The sequence below is a fragment of the Scardinius erythrophthalmus genome (genome assembly GCF_964197995.2).
Source record: "Scardinius erythrophthalmus genome assembly, chromosome: 23".
NCBI classification, from domain to species: Eukaryota; Metazoa; Chordata; class Actinopteri; order Cypriniformes; family Leuciscidae; genus Scardinius; species Scardinius erythrophthalmus.
Genome location: NC_138243.1, coordinates 8,510,681 through 8,530,610, shown reverse-complemented (window position 1 = coordinate 8,530,610; position 19,930 = coordinate 8,510,681). Strand labels below are relative to the sequence as shown.

At 36.5% G+C, this 19,930-nt stretch overlaps 1 protein-coding gene across 3 annotated transcripts; it reads left to right on the top strand.

Annotated features, from left to right (window-relative positions):
* The first annotated feature begins 1,513 nt into the window (after positions 1 to 1,513).
* cdc37l1 (cell division cycle 37-like 1) lies at positions 1,514 to 19,433 on the top strand. 3 transcript variants are annotated; one of them, XR_014029295.1, is made up of 8 exons: positions 1,514 to 1,826; positions 7,739 to 8,008; positions 11,964 to 12,060; positions 12,150 to 12,265; positions 12,368 to 12,490; positions 14,060 to 14,218; positions 18,020 to 18,889; positions 19,144 to 19,433. XR_014029295.1 is itself a non-coding variant. In XM_081354664.1 (8 exons), exons 1-8 carry the CDS (start codon positions 1,749 to 1,751, stop codon positions 18,131 to 18,133), a joined length of 1,029 nt encoding a protein of 342 aa, XP_081210790.1. In that variant the 5' UTR covers positions 1,559 to 1,748; the 3' UTR covers positions 18,134 to 18,840. The 3 variants fall into 3 exon arrangements, 2 of the variants coding, with proteins under 2 accessions (XP_081210791.1, XP_081210790.1); XM_081354664.1 differs by lacking the exon at positions 19,144 to 19,433 and adding an exon at positions 16,134 to 16,205 and having other exon boundaries at positions 1,559 to 1,826; positions 18,020 to 18,840; XM_081354665.1 differs by having other exon boundaries at positions 18,020 to 19,433.
* The last annotated feature ends 497 nt before the right edge of the window (positions 19,434 to 19,930 follow it).

Here is a 19,930-nt window from a genome sequence, read left to right as displayed (position 1 = left end):
TGATAGAAGATGAAATAATTACTTAATTACTTAACAACTAACTTATTGTTAATCCTTTTTTTGGATTTTTGGGAAATAACATATATATAAACAAAAATGGGCTATAAGGAAAACCCAACTTTTTGTTATTTCAGATAGATATGAACAATTATATTGAGTTACTTGGGTTGAAAAATAAAGCAAAACGCACTAGGTCTCTGTGTGAAGCTTTTATGCTATGATGATCTCATACCTGTTCTTTTTTTTTCATTTTATAATATTTTCTTTCTTTTTATTGTATTATTATTTTATAAATTACACATTTTATTTTCGTATTTGTTGTAGTCTATATTTGTTTAATATTTTTACACTATATGTTGGATTATTGTCATGTTTATTATTTGTATGTGACTGCCATTCAATAAAAAAATAAATAATAAAATTAGAGCTGCTTGATATGTAATTAGGAGCATAAGGGAGTTGGGGCGCCATCTGTTGACGAGTAAAACTACCAGGTGTGATAAAGCAGTCTTCAATTTGGATTGATATTGCAATGAGCTGATGAGCTCTGTACTAATACAATTGTATGTCTAGCTAAGTTCTTCATTCACATGTTTTTTAAATGAATTTAAACTGTATATGAAATCCTTAAAAACTCTGAAAGGTCCTAAAGCACAAAAAATATATGATAGCCTACCCTAAAACACTTCCCAACTGAGGTAAATAGCTCAACAATGACTGAATGCTCCCCTTATGTTATGTTATAATTTCTTACTGTTTTTCTATTAAAAGGGATAGTTCACTTGTTTTAGCTTACAAGGGCATCCAAGATGTAGGTGTCTTTGTTTCCGCAGAAGTTTCAATTTTGATATTTTTAGGTCAAACCGTTCTTGTCTGTCAGTCGTATAATGCAGGTCTATGGTCACGGTCTCAAAGAGCATGCACAGAGTCCAAATTTTTTAGCGGAAACACTGAATTAATCTGTGAACAAATTATCATTTTTTAAAGCACAGATTCAAACGATTCCAGTCACTGAAATAAATGAAAAATCCCACTCAGGATATTAAAGGGATAGTTCACCCAAAAATGAATATTCTGTCATCATTTACTCACCCGCAAGTTGTTTCAAACCTGTAAGAATTTCTTTTTTCTGCTGAACACAAAAGAAGATATTTTGAAAAATGTCTGTAACCAAACAGTTGATGGACCCCATTGACTTCCATAGTAGAAAAAAAAAAAAATACTATGGAAGTCAATGGGGTCCATCAACTGTTTGGTTACAGACATTTTTCAAAATATCTTCTTTTGTGTTCAGCAGAAAAAAGAAATTCTTACAGGTTTGAAACAACTTGCGGGTGAGTAAATGATGACAGAATTTTCATTTTTGGGTGAACTATCCTTTTAATACTATTCTATGATAATGATATATATCATAACAGAAAATAAATAATAATCTAAGATTAATTAATAAATAAAACATAATAATAATAATAAATAATAATAATAAAAAGTGTTAATAATATTCTTTGAAAATATTATTTTCTGGGCTTTATCATGTGATTAGAGTCTGGCGTCACGTGACGAGTGATCGCACGGAAGTTGTCATAACGAGCTAAAAAGAGGTACAGAGAGGACTGCTGATGTTATAGCCTGAAAATAACTCTCTCTGCTCGCTTACATCCCACCGAATTGCGTGTGCTTTTCGGATAATAAGCTTAATAAGCAGCAGAACACGTCCCGCGGCTCCAGGACAGAGTTTAAGCAGCGATATGGAGTGGTTTGGAGGCGGCGTGTTCCCCACTGAACAGGACCCAAAGGGAAACATGCCCCGCACACACCCACACGAGGTACCCGAGAAAGTTCACCAGTGCTTCACTTATTACCCGAGGCCTTTTCATTGTGCTTTAAACCAACACGAGGTTGCCGTCTCTATGTGCTTACACTTGAAACCGTGCGGAGATGTGCTGTGAAGTGGTCGTTAGTTAGCGCTAGCTGGGTTACTAACGCTAGAGGCTGCAGTAAAAGTTTCCGCAGGATGAGAAGAGAAAGGCTGGATCTCAGTACGTGCCCGTGTTCCGGGGACAGTCCCGGGTTTTGTTGTTCTGTCCCCGGAAATGTCTTGTACACCCTCAAATACATGGCAAAAAAAAGCCCGACCAACATACAGCAGTAATATCAAATGAGATTTCAGTGATATTTTGACCACTGAAATAGAAAATGTCCCCGGTTTCTATTTCAGAAATCTGGTCACCTTAACCTAGACAGCATTTTTGGGCATCGCAATCACACATCTCCGATAGGTTGTACATTTAACTGTGAGGATCTTTGACATGAGATCATGAGCCTGTGTTTTCAGTCTCGTGTTGACAAGCTTGTTCTGACAGCTGAGGATAACGAGTGCTTTATTATTAGATCCATTACAATGCCACTACTACTCTGATGGCTCATATTTATCTCTGTAGTAACTACACTGCAAGTGCATAACATAGAGATCACATAAAAACAGCCTGGGCCTATTTTAAATCAAACTCAATAATGAAAATAATTTTTGGGAGATAAAAAGTCTTATTCAATCCACTTTGGAGGATTTTAGAAGGAAGTACATTGTTATAATGTTCTTTTTACAGTTTGACAAATGCATTGGGGGGGAAATATAACTACCACCAACCTCATGAAATATCTGCATTTAAAGGGGTCGTGATCCCATTTTATTTGATCTTTCAACATGTAAGAGGTCATTGTGCTATACAAATATCCTGTAAAACTTCCTCATTAGTCCAAAAACAGCTTTTATTGAAACGAAGCTCCGAAAACAACTCGTTTCAGATTTTGTCACATTATTACATCATAGTGAGACGAAAGACCGCCTCTACAGAAGATCAACGCCTACTTCTACATCATTGCCTTTTTAGCCCCACCCACCGATTCACACGTGTCATGTAGTAGTAAATACGAGACAAACACAGGACTGATTACTCTAGCAACAAAATAATCTTACAAATTACAAGATGTGGAAAAGCACAGTCTTTGCATTGCCCTCCTTGTGATCCTAACATTAAGAAAGCACGGATGAACTTTATTTTTAACAAAGTTTTAGTCAGATCGTGTCAGTAAGACACTGTTCGTTTGTTTGCTTCATTTTACTGCGGATTTGTTTTTAAACGAGACAAAAGCAAGCTTTTCGCAGTGACTGAAAATAAAAGATGATGCAGTGACGACTACACTGGATCCGACAGTAATAATGTCGCAACACACAAGTGTGAGTAACAATGTTTTTACCTTGTGTCGGTATTGCTTTGTCTGATACAGATCGCTCGATACTGAATATTTATACTGCAGCGTCACAGTCAACCTGAATAGTTTAGCTGTTTTTTTATTTTCTTCGCTGTTTATGTGGTTAATGTGTTGGCTTATCGGATATGGAAGAACGCACATAAAGAACGCTGCTTTTGTTATTGTTTTGATCGAAGCCAATCGCTGTAATCGTGAATAAAAGCTTCAGTGAGCGACATCTGTTTTGTCATCAGCACGACATTACAACACATTTAGTTTTATTTAAAACACGACACTGCAAAGGACAATGTATGTTTTTCACTTTATTGCAAAGGAGGAACTGAATAGCCTATAAGAACAAAGCATTGTGACAAACAATTGTACATTCATTCATAATTGGTTTACACGAAACACCGTAAGTTATCTTTTGTCAATTGTAACTGTTGTAAGTACTTTAACTTTATTTGCCACAACCAGGATTTATAAAGCATGTAAAATGCATAAATGTTTCACATTGTTGGCAAGTGTTTCAACTATGTAACAAGATTTTTCAACATTGGATGTTTTTAAAAGACTATCACGCGTGTAATGGCGGGACATTGAAAATTATTTTAATATGCAAAACTGTTACTCAATCATAGCAGAGGGCGTTCACTTGCAAGTCTTGAATGCGACATGCCCATCGAAACGTAGTTTGAAAGACAGTCAAAAACAGGATAGAAAATAGCTTATTTCTAAATTAGGATGTTTTTCGATGTAAAAATCTTGATAACATTAAGTATTATTGGCTTGAAAAAGTCATGTAAATGTGTAAAATAATTATATTGTTTTTGGCTAAATATCGCTCTTTACGAGTACATATGTAAAGTAAAACTTCCTTGCAAACTAATGTACTAACATCACTCTTTTTGTTGAGTTTCTTACTGAAGACATTTTTGTATACTAAGTGTTTTTTTAAATCTAATAATTCGAAAGATTGTTGCTTGCCATAAGTCTGACCCTGCAGTCTTTATAGAAAATTATATATTGTATATATAAGAAACCTCTTACATTTACTAGGGATGTCAACGATTAATCGACGTTCGATTAATTGTCGATAATACATTTAATCGATAGAACTTATCGATCATCGATTAATCAGGTCTTCGTGCGCGGCGCGCTGCTCAACCGCGAAACATGTAAAGCGAGCGCGCCGGAGTTATGTTTGGGACCATTTTACACCTTCATCATCATGTAAGTTTGCGTGTGCATTCGCAGCCTTTTGTTTTGTTCAAATGTAAGTTGTAATACTGTTTATTTTGTGTATGCCTATCTATATCTGATTTATCTCATATTGGATGCATTTGGTTAAGAACACTGTAGTAAAGCGTCAGCTTCAGCGCGCGCAGCTCAAACGGCAGTGCACGACTAATAATGACTATTGGGACTGTAATATTACATAACATTATAAAGAGAACAATACTGTAATAAAACATTGTGAATTATTTTGGTTTAGTTGCCGTGTCGCGTTGCTCCAGGAAGAGCGCGTCCACAACATGAGTAGTTCTGAATGAATGGCACGTAACTTAGTTCAAGTTCACTTGTGCATGAATTTGCGTCATTTTGTGCAGATATAATTTGTAATATTATGTTTATTTTAAATATATCTGATTAATCTCATATAGGATGCGTTTCTTTTAGATAAATAACGTGCTAGCAAAGCAGGGGCGTTTCTAGGTTTTAAAAACATCAGGGGCTGAGCCTGAAACATCAGGGGCTGGGGGTGGGTAATAAGATAGCATGATTCGATACAGAGAATAATGTATATTTTAGGCCTATATGCAGGGGCAGACTGGTTAAAAAATTCAGTCCTGGCACTGTTGCCACACCAGCCCATATTACCACACAGACACACACATTAAAATGTGAAGTAGTTAGGGGGGTTCGGGGGCATGCTCTCCCGAGAAAATTTGGATTTCTCGGACCTACATATGTGCATTTTAAGGTGTTTGAAGGCCAACATTTTTTGATAACAATTATAGCTTTAAAAGCATGTCAGTGGGCAGTATACATAAATTATTTGTCAAGCAGATAACAGATTCTTAAACATGAGAATGAGGATAAATGTTGAAATGAATGATCCACACTAGAAAATGGAAATGCAAAATGTTTCTGCTTATAGTTGACAATACACAATCACATATTCCAAACAGGAATGGCCTTAAATGAGAAATCTTTCAAGGATTATTTTGCATAGATGTAAACTTTTTAGCATTAAAGTTTGGTTTCAGCAACTTGTTTCTTTCTTGAGTTAATCAATGTTTTTGGCACTATTAAATCAGTTAAATCAAATTTCAATTGTTCACTCATAAAGACAGTCACTTGTCACCACCTACTGGCTTAATGATGCAAGTTGCGCAAACACAGACAAGCGGTGTGATAGGCCTACAAACTGTGAAAAGGCTGATGCTGGTGAAATATTCGAACACATTCGAGGACCTTATATATATAGGCTACATACTGTATCAGAGTTAAATAGGATAGGAATACATTGTAATAATGTTAATCAAGCAGCCTAAATCACACGACTGCGCAGCAATATTTAAGCTCATTATACAAATGAAATAATACAGATCTAGACAAATTGGGCTGCTTATAGTTAAAATAATGTCATGAACGATCATTTAGGCTAGATGTAGGCCTATTTTTCACATTTTTGGTCACAAAATATTTCGTCAGTTTTGATGACTTTGCAATATTGATAAAATATTAGAATATTAAAAATGAAAAATGAGTAGGGCTACGCCAAAATGTGTAACTTATGTAGCCTACAAAGGAATACAAAAGCCCCGACATAGAGTTTTGACGCAGCTTTAATCTCCCTTTTGGTTATTTCAATACTTAATTGACGACAGAACACGACGTTACATGCTAGTAGTTTATTTTGTGTGAAACAGGGCGCGCCGCATTTGCGCGTGATTGAAGAGTGCGCGCCGCGAGCAAACGGCTGACACGACAGTAAGTTAGTTTTTCTGAGTTTTACTGACATATAGCCTGACAACATCTGGTCTGACAGAAGACTGTGCGGCGGTGCTGACTGCGTTATTTTTTATTATTTTTTTTAATTGCTGTGAGATTGTTTGCTGTTGCGCGCAAATCCTGGAGATGAACTTGGATAGCTAAATCGCTCACGTGGTGCGTCTCTGTGTGAGAGTAACCATAGTAACTTTGATCTGCTTGAACACATTTTAATCGTCTTTAATACATGATTGATTCCGAAGGATATATTAAAAGACCCGGTCAATTTTTTTTAAATAAATACAAAATTATTAAAAAATAATCATAATTATCAATAAATTCAATTTTTTGAGATCCGGGGCTATAAAAAAAACATCCGGGGCTGAAGCCCCGGATGCCCATGCCTAACGACGCGCCTGTAGCAAAGTGCTCCAGTTTAACGGTTGCAGATTCATTCAGCGCGTGCAGTTGTTCCAGGAAGAGCGCGTCCACAACAGTCACACATTCTAGCGCATATGAGGCGGCGTTGGTGACGCGTTGTATTAGTAGTTATATTTGATTATTAAATAATTAATTTAATTATCAATCACATCGAAACATTTTACAATCCTACTAGCCCTTTATTTATATTTAAAGCCATTCTAATTGATTTGGTGAGGAACATTAGCATTTGCAGACCCTGTCATGCTGTTGGCCACATGCCACTGCAGTTGATGCATATCGCAGTATTAAGGCTAACGATTAATCGATTAATTGATCGTTAATTTAAACGACGATCGATCATGGGAATTTGTGAAAATTGACATCCCTAACATTTACCATTGCTTTGTTTATTTGATCAAATAAATACAGTAAAAAAAACAATAATAATGTGAAATATTATTGTAAAATTGCTGTTTTTTCTATTATTATAAAATGTAATTCATTCTTGTGATCAAAGCTGAATTTTCAGCATCATTACTCCAGTCTTCAGTGTCACGTGATCTTTCAGAAATCATTCTGATAGGATGATTTGATGCTCAAGAAACATTTATGATTAGTATTATTATTATAAATGTTAAAAATGCTGATTCACTTTTTATGGAAAACAAGATGCAGTTTTTTTTAAAGGATTTTTTGACTAATAGAAAGTTCAAAAGAACAATATTTTTGAAATAGAGGTCTTTTGCAATAATATAAATGTGTTTACTGTTCCTTTTGACCAATTTAATGTGTGATCGATGATTAAAATTATTCATTTATTTAAAATATTACTGACCCCAAACTTCTAAATGGTAGTGTATAGAGATGTATGTTAAACTTTTAAAATTTTGTGTCCAAAAAGAATGGCACCCCGGATGGTTAAGAGTTCAGTGCTGCTAGCGTTGTGATGTCGCTGTCATTGAGGACTGGATCTGTTGCAAAAACAGAGCAATGTTCTTTATGAATCTCTGAATTTTCCATGCAGACTGTAATGATTAGTGGGCGTTATCTCTGTGTCCCGTCACAGCCCAGTGCGGAGAGCATGGCGTCTCTGTGCCAGAGTCAGCAGCGCTGTTTGGAGGCCTCCATCGCGTCCCAGTGGCAGCTGGCAGAAGCACAGGACCAGCTCTGCGGTTTGGAGCTTCACAGCTCTGAGTCTGTGGAGCAGGAGCGCGCACGAGCCCTGGCCTCCTCCGCTGAGCTCTCACAGACCGAACAGGAGTGGAGACATAAGGAGAGGATGCTGGGAAGAAGCCCCACTCTGTGTCCTGAGGCCAGCCGAGATGTGTTTAACAAGGTATCGTATATCAACACGCTAGAAAAGTCATTCAGTGTTCATGTCATGCTTATTTCTGCATTATGTGATACGCCACAGGGCTGCTGTTATCTCAGCACTTTAACTCTTTAGTCTAAAAATAAAACACACAGCCGTTTAAAAAAAAAATTTGGACTATTAGACTGAACATTTTTACTGGCCCCACCACAAACAAAGGAATATGTAAATTAATTAATTTAGGTGTTTGACTCATGCAACCTAAATAAATAAAGTCTTGACACCAAATTTCAGATGAAATTTCACAATTCTTGATTACAATTTTGATACCACAGCAAAAACTACTAGCCTAACTAATATTAATTTCAAATATTATTAAAAGTAAACAGTCAGTAAAGAAATAAGAACAAGTTATGAAATTATGAGCAATAGTACAAATAAATACACCAGAACCAACATAAAAATGAAATAAACAGTGCTTTTCAGGATTTTTAGGTCTAACAGTAGTTTTCAGGTACAGAATTTGAATAAATTGAATAAAGTAATCAAATGTAAAATAGCACAGCATAAGTCAAGTCACCTTTACTTATGTAGTGCTTTTATACAACACATATGGTTTCAAAGCAGCTTCACAGTGATAACAGGAAAATGATTCAATGATGCAAGCAGTCCTTTTCAGCTCTAAAAGACAATAGCGTCACTGTTCAGCTGAAGATATTTCAGTGTTGATTCAGTTCCATTGTAAAGATCATCAATTATTAAATTTGTTCATTTCTTCTATAAAGCAGCTCTGTAGAAAACAGTGATGCCATCATCCGGCTCAGTTCAGATCTCATACAACCGCGTCAGTACAGTCAGATCAGTAATATTGCTGAATATCAAGTGTCCTCAACTAAGCAAGCCAGAGACGACAGTGGGAAGGAACCCAAACTCCAGCAGGTGACGGGGTGGAGAAAATCAAGATCAGATTCATCACGCCAGTATGGAGACGAGGCTGGTCATAGGTCTGTGCAGAGGACTTGTCTGGTTCTTGTGGTCTTTGCTGAGGATCTGTGCCGACAGATGTTGTTTCGACGAGGCCTTCACAGGGGATTGACTAGTTGACAGGATCTCTGCTGACATTCAGGGCTGCGTTGAGGTCGTGTCTAGGTGCAGGTTAGGCTTGTTGCGATAGTCGGTGTTACCGGTGATACACGGTGTTTAACCCACCTACCGGTCATAGCACTTGACCACCGTCCCCATCGTGTTGAAGTTTTAGCCTATAGTAATAAAGCACTTAATTCAGTTAGTGACTACGTGCCTTCGTAATTTAGCGTAAGCGGAACGAGCGCCGCAGTAAAGCAGCAGGTGTCCGATTTCATTTATCATTTGAGGAGAGTGAGGCGAGCTAACTGGCAAAGGATGGCGGAAGATCTGGTTTCAAAGAGAAATGCAAACGTGAGTTTAATTTTTATATTAGTTTTTTTTTTTGCACTTAAGTGTCCAGTGATTATTCGGGTGGGCTACCTTATTTAACGAAGTTTTTGATGTTCGTTCGTTTCATATTCGGTGGTTGTGCGGTGTTTTTTTGTTTTTGTTTTTGTTTTTGCTGAAAAAGGCAGGCACTTTATTTAACGAATAGTGATTTTTTTTTTATATAATTTCTTGTTTGATACTTGCACGATGTGTGCAGTGGTTCGTTTTGTTAATAAATGCACTTTAAAGGTGTTTCATAAGTGCTTTTGTTTAGTTTTTACATGGTGTGTTAAGTTATTATTCATTTTGCAATAAAGATGTCTTATTGTTTTGTGTATTTTTATTAAGAATAAAATAAATTAACCCATGATTAATTCAAACAAATGCTATATTGCCGCTAATTAAAGTGAAAGTAAATTGAGACGTGTGCACGTCCGCATTTTCGGCCACCCGAAATCCCCGACACGCAACCCCGGTGACACCGGTATTACCGTTTTTTTTACACGTCGATTAACCGGTGGAAAAAATCCGTCACCGCAACATCCCTAGTGCAGGTCCACCATCTGATCTGGATACGGCACGGATACGGCTGACTACGGTAACTTCGGGATAAACAGAGAGAATTAATAATAGCGTAGACGCCATTCTTCTTACGATGCATCAAGTACATCAGGTGTTATAGGAAGTGTTCCCAGGTCCGGTTGCCAATTTATGCAGCCTAACCATCCTTTATTGGATGTGAATTATAGAAATGTGATAATGTGTTATGTGTATTCCAGATTTAAACTGAGAGTGTGTCTGCTACCCAAACAAGGCTAGGAAGACTATTCCAGAGTTTAGGTGTTAAATAGGAAAAGGATCTACTGTTGATTTTGATATTCTAGGTATTATCAATTGGGCAAAATTTTGAGATCGCAATAGACGTGAAGGACTATAATGCATTAAGAGCTCGCTCAAGTACTGAGGAGCTAAACCATTTAGTGCTTTGTAAGTAATTAGCAGGATTTTTTAAATGTATAGTATGTTTAATAAGGAGCCAATGCAGTGTTGACAGAACCGGGCTAATCTGGTCATACTTCCTGGTTCTAGTGAGAACTTGAGCTGCTGCGTTTTGGACAAGCTGGAGTTTGTTTATTAAGTGTGCAGGGCAACCACCCATAAGAGCATTACAATAATCTAGCCTTGAGGTCATGAACACATTAACTAACTGTTCCGCATTTGTCAATGAGAGCATATGTTGTTATTTATATATATTTAAAGTATAGCATAGTCTTCACTGTATAAATGAAATATAGATTATTCCTTATTAAGCTTACAGAAGATGTTCAGTCAAGGGCAGTGAGTCCTTTTGTTTGACTGTTATATTAGGCTGCTGTCACTTTAAGACAAATATAGTGTTACACATGCGTTTTATTTCTCAACTGTTTACCTTCACACATTTACACAGTTACGTTCAGACTTAACCAACTGTGTGTATGAGGATACTCTACAAGACAGGCATTTTGACAATTTTGTGTGAATTTGTTCAAGTGCAAGAAGGCATGAAAGAGAACTCAAATCAGTATTCGCGCATAGCGTCTTTCTGGGCGCTGGAGCTTTGTGAGTACCGAATTCAGTTCAATTTCACGTCTTCAAGCGTCTGAATATTTAAATTGGCAGTCCTATTTGATGAGTCCTGACTAGTTGGTCTTTTAACTTTTGCTGTATTTCATTTGGTATAGATTGTCAGTTACATTTACATTACATTTATGCATTTGGCAGACGCTTTTATCCAAAGCAATTTACATTGCATTCCAAGGTACACATTTTTACATTCTTATCAGTTCTTGCTTTCCCTGGGAATCTAACCCATGACATTGGCGTTGCAAGTGCCAGCGCTCCACTGTTTGAGCTACAGGAATCAAACAGCTGTTCACAGTTACATCTGTTGTCTGTTTGTAGTGTCTTTGTGCGTGCATATTCATGTTTACCAGCAAAATTCTGTCCTAAAAGTGCGTTTGCACTTGTCAGTTAATACCTGGGTCAAAATTGACCCGGAACACAGTAGGTGTTACAATGTACAATTTATTTTTTAAATGGTTACATCTCTTAAATACCTTTTTTAAAAATCGTAAAAAAAAAAAAAAAAAAAGTGTATTTTGATAGTATTCTTAGCTCGTTTGCTTCACATACTAAAACCTGGAATTTTGGATTGGATTTGGATTTTGGAAAAATGTTTTATTTAATTTTTTGTACTGTGACCTAACATGAACATTAAATGTATTATTAACGCTCATTGTTATTTCATGTTAATTTATGCATTAACTAATGTTAACAAATAAAACCTTATTGTAAAGCTTTACCAAAATTGTTATGTACCTCAAAAACTGACCCGAATGCAATAGGAGGAATATAATTAATGATGCATTTGATACCAAAATGGATGTTATTGCCCAGTTGTTTTGTGTGCTTGCACAAAATCTGAATTGAACACATTAAGTGTTAGTGTAGATTGCTGATGCCCCTTTTTTCGTTTTTTTCCTAGAGTATCATAAACATGTCACAGTCTTGGCCTAATGAGTCTGATCATGATAAGAACTTGGGCTTCAACCAGCGCAATGAAGAACTCTTGAAACATTTTGGTAAGTTATGGGGTTTGTGTTTGATTTGAATGCTTATTAACAGAGACTGTTGATCTTAATGGAGGTTGTCGCTTCTTCTGATTGGACAGGTATGTTGAGGAGGTGGGATGATAGTCAGCGCTTTCTATCAGAGTACCACCATCTCATCTGTGAAGAAACAGCCAATTACCTGATCCTGTGGTGCTTCCGTCTGCAGGCAGAGCAAGTGAGTCCTCTTTCATTTTCAAATTAATATTCTACCTGTACTGTTTCTGTAGTTTGTAGTATATAATCTGTGCACTGATCACATGACCTGCCTCTTCTGCAGAAAGAGGCCCTAATGGAGCAGGTGGCTCATCAGGCCGTCGTCATGCAGTTTATTCTGGAAATGGCCCGCAACACACAGCAAGACCCACGAGGCTGCTTCCGTCAGTTCTTTCAGAAAGCCAAAGTGAGACTCGCATCTGCACTGCAGCACTGCAGACATCACAAGACATTTTACAAGACATTACACATCTCTTACTGTACACCAGATATTCAACCAGAGAGCTGCAATAATAAAGTCCTCAAGGATGTGGAATGGGGAATAATTAAGATTTCTTAATGTTTTTGAAAGAAGTCTCTTATGCTTCTCTTATCCTTATTAAGAATAAGAATATTGTTAAATATTATTGTAATTTAAAATAATAACTGTCTTCTATTGAAATTATTTTAAATGTAATTTATTCCTGTGATGGTAAAGCTGAATTTTCTGCATCATTACCCCAGTCTTCAGTGTCACATGACCCTTCACAAATCATTCTAATATGATGATTTGCAGTAATGATGCTGAAAATTCAGCCTTAATCAAATGAATAAATTACATTTAAAATAATTTCAATAGAAGACAGTTATTTTATAACAATATTACTTTTTTTTGTTTGTTTTTTACTTTTTTTTTTTGGATCAAATAAATGCAGCTGATGTTTTAATCCGTCTCCTCTATCCACTTTCGACCACTTCTGTCCTGATTTCTTCTAGGGGAGGGTCTATGTGTGGGTTAATAAATGGGCTTTTTCAGATCTTTCGATCTAATGGACGAAATAAGCTCACACAATTTACATATGAATGCGACCGGAGATGACAGAAACACACAGAGAGCAGCAGCTTTAGTTTCTGCTCTGACAGACACAAGACCAGCTGAACGCTGCGAGTGTGTGATAGAAATAAGGAATGGGGAGAGAGAACATTGTGCTTGGTTTGTTTTTTATCTTTAAACCAAACTTGAGTCTCCAGCTGACTAGTCTCCTGTCTGGCTTGTGCGCTTCCAGTCCATGTTTACGCATTCGAACATATTCAACCACTTGAGCGTCTACACTACGAAAGCAATCCGGTCAAATGCGTTTTCAACTACTTCTGGAAGTGGTTGCTAATACAGCGCTATATCAGATATGAAGCCTACAATAACAGTTGCAGTAAAAATAACATTACGATTTTCAGAAATCAATTTCAAAAGTACATTGAGTTTAATTTATTGAAATAGAAGTCATGTTTAATATGATGTAATGTTTCATCCTTACATCTACTATAATACAATATATTGTTATTCCCGAGATTCTTCACGTCAGTGAATAAATACACAGATCCGCAATAAATGTTTGTGTGCTGTAACGGTCTGGTCAAAACTGAACAAGCTCAAATCGTTTTAGACCTTTTTAGACCCGTTTACACCTGTCATTCACTTCAACCAAATCAACCACCGATCAACCAAAACTTATCTTAAGACCAGGTGTAAACAGGGCCCCTGAGTGTTATGCAATAATGTCAGTGACCATTAGAGAGAGACATGACATAACTGACAGCCCGAGGCCGGGAAACAGCAATAGAGGACAGATGAAGTTCATATCCACATATCCACACATTCATCCATGTCATGTGATTGAACTCACATGATTTTTTCACTGAAAGTGAAAACTTTAATGCACTTTGAATAAATTTTAATCTTGCTTTGCTCTTTTTTTTCTTTTTCTTTTTTTTAAAGGCAGGGCAGGAGGGATACTTGGATGTCTTCCACACAGAGCTCAAAGCCTTCAAGCTGAGATTGAAAGAGTGTACCATGAAATCAAACGATGCAGTGCACCAAAATACACCGCCAGGCTGTCGCCTCGACCCCAAGGAGGTTTTGGAGTCTTTGCCACCGGTAGGAATGATCATACGCGTAATTTGCAGGTGGGACATTGTCCCAACCACTTTTTGCCAGGGTCAATATTGTCCCAACCACTTTTTGAAACATCTCGGGGCACAGATGTAACATATACAAATGAGACATCTCCAGTTGACTAGCAGAGTATTCATTTTGTTTGTTTGTGTTTAAGGGGTGGTATAATGCCCTTTTCACAAGATGTAAAATAATGTGAAGTTATTTTGTGTGTATGTGAAGTTTTAGCTCAAAATACCCCACAGATATTTTTAGGTTCAAACCTGAGTCAGAAAGATGGAGAAACTCAAGAAGTGACAACATTTCTGAATGTTTAGTTGGTGAATGTATGTAGCTTATGTGTAGTTATCTTCTAGTCATTGATTAGCATATTCTGTCTTGATAATCTATAAATCGTGTTCAGGGGGCGGGGTTTATGTAAATCTTAGGGTTAGTGATGTCACTAACCCAGGAGGAATGTTGTGTAGTCTCTACCAGCCGTTTGTTGTAGTCCTTAAAAAGCAATTTCTTTAAAAGCAAATATCTCCCTTTGCTTTGAACATTGAGAGTCGTAACTTTGCAGATGTTGTTTATGCTCAAACAGCAACATTACACACTAACTAAAGTTAAAAAAGTGAAATCATAATCAACCACCCCTTTATATAAGAGGCGATCTGGCGCTGGATTGAGTCCTCGTTGCCGCTGTTATCAGTTCTCTTGGCGCTCGTGCAACCTCACACAGACGAGCGCTTCAGTTTCGCTTAACGCTGTTGCGGAGACTCTGTTCGTTCCGTGAAATCGCAAAACAAAATGCGCACAAGCATGTCACTGCTCTTGATATACAATCACTGATGCACATCTTCAAGAAAATGAATAAACTATACGAGGGCGGATTAGAACATAAACCTCTCTGACACGCTTGACTGAAGTAGGACCGCCAGACCGTTACAGCACACAAACGTCTATTGCAGATCTGTGTATTTATTCACTGAAGTGAAGAATCTCGGGAATAACTATATTGAATTATAGTAGATGTAAGGATGAAACATTGCATCACATTAAACATGACTTTTATTTCGATAAATTAAACTCAGTGTACTTTTGAAATTGATTTCTGGACATCTTAATGTTATTTTTAAATTGTAGGCTACCTATCTGATATAGCGCTGTATTAGCCACTGCCAAACACTTTTTAAAACAAAGTTACGCCACTGGGAATGATAATTGAATCTCTCAGCTCTATGTGCTGTAATATGATGATGTGTTTGGGCCTCAGTGACAGCATGAAGCACGGTGAATCCAAACATGTTTTATGGTTAATATACAGTTATGTAGAGAACCATTTTGAACCTGTGAGATTTCACTGTGGGCGCGAATGCATTGAAAATAGACTCTGATGACAAAATGTATCGTCACATTTAATTCGCAGCTTAATCTTGACAGTTAAATCTTGACAACATATACTGTTGTGAACATGTTTTCAATGTTGATCAAAAATACAGTAAAGACACTAATATTGTGAAATATTATTACAATTTATTTTCTATTTTAATATATGTTAAAATGTATTTTATTCCTGTGATCAAAGCTGTATTTTCAGCATCATTACGCCAGTCTTCAGTGTCACATGATCCTTCAGAAATCATTCTAATATGTAGATTTGATGCTCAAGAAACATTTCTGATTATCATCAATGTTGAAAACAGCTTTGCTGCTTCATATTTTTGTGGAAATACATTTACATTTCAGGCTTATAGAAGGTTAAAAAAGCTTTTTTTTTGTAACAATGTAAGTCTTTACTGTCTCTTTTGATCAATTTAATGCGTCCTTGCAGAATCAAATTAATTTCTTTCCCAACTTTTAAACAGTAGTGTCGCTAGTAGCAAACTATAAAACGAGTCAAATGTTGAATTTTCAGGAGCTGAAAACATGCATCCAGATGCAAGATATGCAGATTCTTCAGAGTGTGCTGAGCAACATGAACCCACAGGTAACGCCGCAGCATGAAGGCCTGTTCACACCAAGGACGGTGAAGAGAGAGTTTTTAAAAATCGTTCACACCACAACTATAACGATAAAACGGCACAGAGGAACGATATTGTTGGAATCACTTTCAAATGCTGAAGAACAATAAAAACATTGACAGCCAATCAGAATCCATCCTGCTTTAAAGAGCTCCAGCATTTAAAGTGGCAGACGACAAAACTGGAGCCTGTGCTTAATTACCAGAACGATCATGTGTGGACGAGGAAGCGGATATAGTTATAGATATCGTTTTTGGTGTGAACAGCACTTTATGCTGTAAAACATCACAACGTGTCAAACATGCACTTCAGAATTCAATGAATCCGGTTCCCTGATTTATTATTTTAGTACTTTTGGAGAAGACATTTGTGGCTCTAGTAGTGGTATTGTGAATAAGAACTGATTCTTGGTTCCTAACCCCACAAATGTTATGGTACAGCTTTAGAAAGCATGCCGCATTGTCAAGAGCGTAACCCAAACATTTTTGGCGCGAGTCAGGGTCGGTTCCGCACATCTTTCAGGTTCTTGAACACTTGCTCTGAACAACACACACACATGCTTCTAAGTCAATGAGAGTCAAAGGACAGGGGAAGAGTTGCATAACTGCTTTAATCTGCAGTGTTTCCTTCATCTGAGGAACACAGGCTGACCTATAATCCCTCTTCCCGCATCAACATGGATGATTAAAACGGAAGAGAAGAGATCACACAAATATTAAAATGGTCATTTATTCACCCTCATTTCGTTCCAAAACCACGTTCTTCTATTGAGCACAAAGCACGCAGCTTCTTTTCATTTAACATTTCTTTTTCAAATAAATGCTGTTCTTTTAAGCTTTCTATTTATCAAATAATTCTTTAAAAATGTTTCATGGTTTCCACAAAAACATTGATAATAATAATAATAAATGCATCTTGAGCAGCAAATCCGCATATTAGAACGATTTCTGAAGGATCATGTGACACTGAAGACTGTCCCTCTTTTTCTTATCTGAAAATAAAAGTTTATGCCATTTTAAAAGTGGTATATTTTGTCTGAAAACATTTCAGAGTTACATTGATGTTGTTTTTTTAGAAAAAGAATAGAGCAGTCGTGAGTTAGAAGTTATTAAATTCAATGTTCATACTGGGAATTCTCATATTACATATTCTTAAAAATTTCTTATGATATAAAGAATTATTGATATATTGAAATACATAAATATTGATCAAATATATATTTTCTTGCAGTACACTGGTTTTTGCTGTAGTTCTTTTAAAATTTCTCAATGTTTTATGAATAAAAGGGGTTAAATATAGCAATAGCATGGTAAAAACATGGTAACATTAAAAACATTCACTCATTAAAGAGAAGTTACTGATCAGATACAATATCCTTTAAGTTTAAAAATATTAAGTTATGACTTTTATAAGCTTACGGTCCACCAGGTCCATTTGCAGCAGTTTCTTTGAATGCGTTATAAGGGTTACAGGGATAGTTCACCCAAAAATTGAAATTCTGTCATCATTCAAGTTGCTCCAAACCATATGAATTTCTTTCTTCTCCAAATACCATGAAAGTCAATGGGGTCCGTCAACTGTCTGGTTACCCATACTCTTCAACATATCTTCTTTTGTGTTCAGCAGAAGAAAGAAACTCTTACAGGTTTGGAACAACTTGAGGGAGAGTAAATGATTTTTGAGTGAACTATTAACCTTTAAGCGTACTGCACACTGATCTCTGTGCTGCAAGTTACAGTCTTTGGCCGTTTATTAGTATGCTCTTTCTCAATCATCACAGGTGGCAGAATATCACGTGAAGCGCTGCTTGGAGGCTGGAGTCTGGACGAATATACCACGAGCCTCCAAAGAGGAGAGTTCAGAAACGGACGAGTGGAGAATGATGGAGACCTAGCAGTGAAGACAAACTTCAGTAGGAAAACGGCTTTGGGTCGGAGGACAGGAAGAACAAGGGCTGCTGCGCTCAAAGACTTTTCTTTAGTATCCGTGCCTGAATGTGTGCTGCACTTTATATTTGTTTAATAGAGAAAGTATTTTAAAAAAAACACAGGAAACTGTATTTTGAGGCACTTATATTTTTGTGCAGATTTTGTTACATTTCTGTTGCTAACTTTTCGTCAATCTGTTTTAGCAGTTTGAAAAAAAAAAAACAGTTTAGGAAAGTGGTACAAGCAGGAGTGTAAAGGAAAACTCAAATATTTCTGCATAGTTTGAACCTTTTTTTTGTCGTAAATTGGTTTTAAGTCAACAAGATCAGTGATATTTGAGAAGTCTTTTGCGGTTTTCTTTGTGTTTGAACTTTTTGTTTCATATCCACACCTTTGGATTGTAATCTATGAAGTCTACTGCACATTGAACTCTAGCTGCTATCTGGGAAGTGTTTCATGTGTCGTGTGTGCATGAACGCAGCAGATAACAGCGGGCTTCCTGCAGATAGAGAAACGACACTGAGGCGGGGCAGGACCACCCGCTTTACCGTCATGCTGGGAGTGAGACCTTTGCAAAAACTCATTTGCAGGTCCAACTGTACGGCAGTGTAAAACCAGCAATGTAATGTTGTTACCTACAGTTCTAATGAAAGAGATTCACATTTACTATCGCACTTGGCCGTTGAGTTTGATTTGATGTTAGAAGCAAAAAAATGGCAAACGTCAACAATATTTCGTCTGAGGGTTTAAAATATGTCATTATTTTCTCACCCTCACTAACCTGTATGACTTATTTTCTTCTGTGGAACATAAATGAAGATATTTAAAAAATATATAATATTTATTTATACAATGAAGGTCAATGGGGTCCAAACAATGTATTTTTTGGACCCCATTGACTTTCATTATATAGTCAAATCCAAAAAAAAACATTCTTCTAAATATGCATTTTGCGTTCTACACAGACGAGAGTAAGTCATACATGTTTGAAACAACATGAGGTTTGTGTAAAACGATGACATAATTTACTTTTTGGGGTGAATTGAGCTTTTCCTTGCCACGATTTTTGAAAACTGACTTCATTGATATAGTTGCATTGAAACCTTGCCGAAGCTGTTTGCGCATTACATCCAGCCAGTTTGCATTGCTTGTACTGCACACAGCATTTACAGCAAACCTAGGATTTGTGTTATAATAAATGTGATATTGTGCAAGTCTTTTACGATCAGATCAAACAAACTGAATTAAATCTTTAGACCCACAGTATTGCTGATTGCTTGAAATGTTTTATTTTTAAAATAACATTTGAGCACTTTAGAAATGTTTTGCTGGCTCTCTATGAGAGAGATTCTCCTCCGATTACATGCGCGCAATAAACTATGTTGTTTATGGGGAGGGGCTTTTATTTTATATTTTATTGACCGTGAGGTTAGTGGGTTGTACAATGAAAGTAGGATAAAATATACAATACGTGCTTCTTTTGGCACGTCCACTCAACAAAAAGAACATAAGGCATCGTCATAAAATTTAACGATCTTAATAAGTTAATATATATATATATATGGTGTTGTATGAACAAACGTGGGAGATAGTGATTGAGAAAATACTGGATTATTACTGGTGACATTGATAAGAAAAATGTATAATTTCTTTTTATTGTTATTATCGCTCTTAAGCCTTACTCGGTCAGTCTTTTGGTACAAAATATATAATGTAAACTGTGATTATTTACATAACAATCTAGAGCTTTATTACCAAAACAA

Excerpts from the sequence above, each read along its gene's own strand:
- cdc37l1 (XM_081354664.1), top strand. The coding sequence starts at position 1,749 with ATGGAGTGGTTTGGAGGCGGCGTGTTCCCCACTGAACAGGACCCAAAG. Across the intron at positions 12,491-14,059 it reads AGTTCTTTCAGAAAGCCAAA|GCAGGGCAGGAGGGATACTT; the intron begins GTGAGACTCGCA and ends TTTTTTTTAAAG. Across the intron at positions 14,219-16,133 it reads TTTTGGAGTCTTTGCCACCG|GAGCTGAAAACATGCATCCA; the intron begins GTAGGAATGATC and ends TTGAATTTTCAG.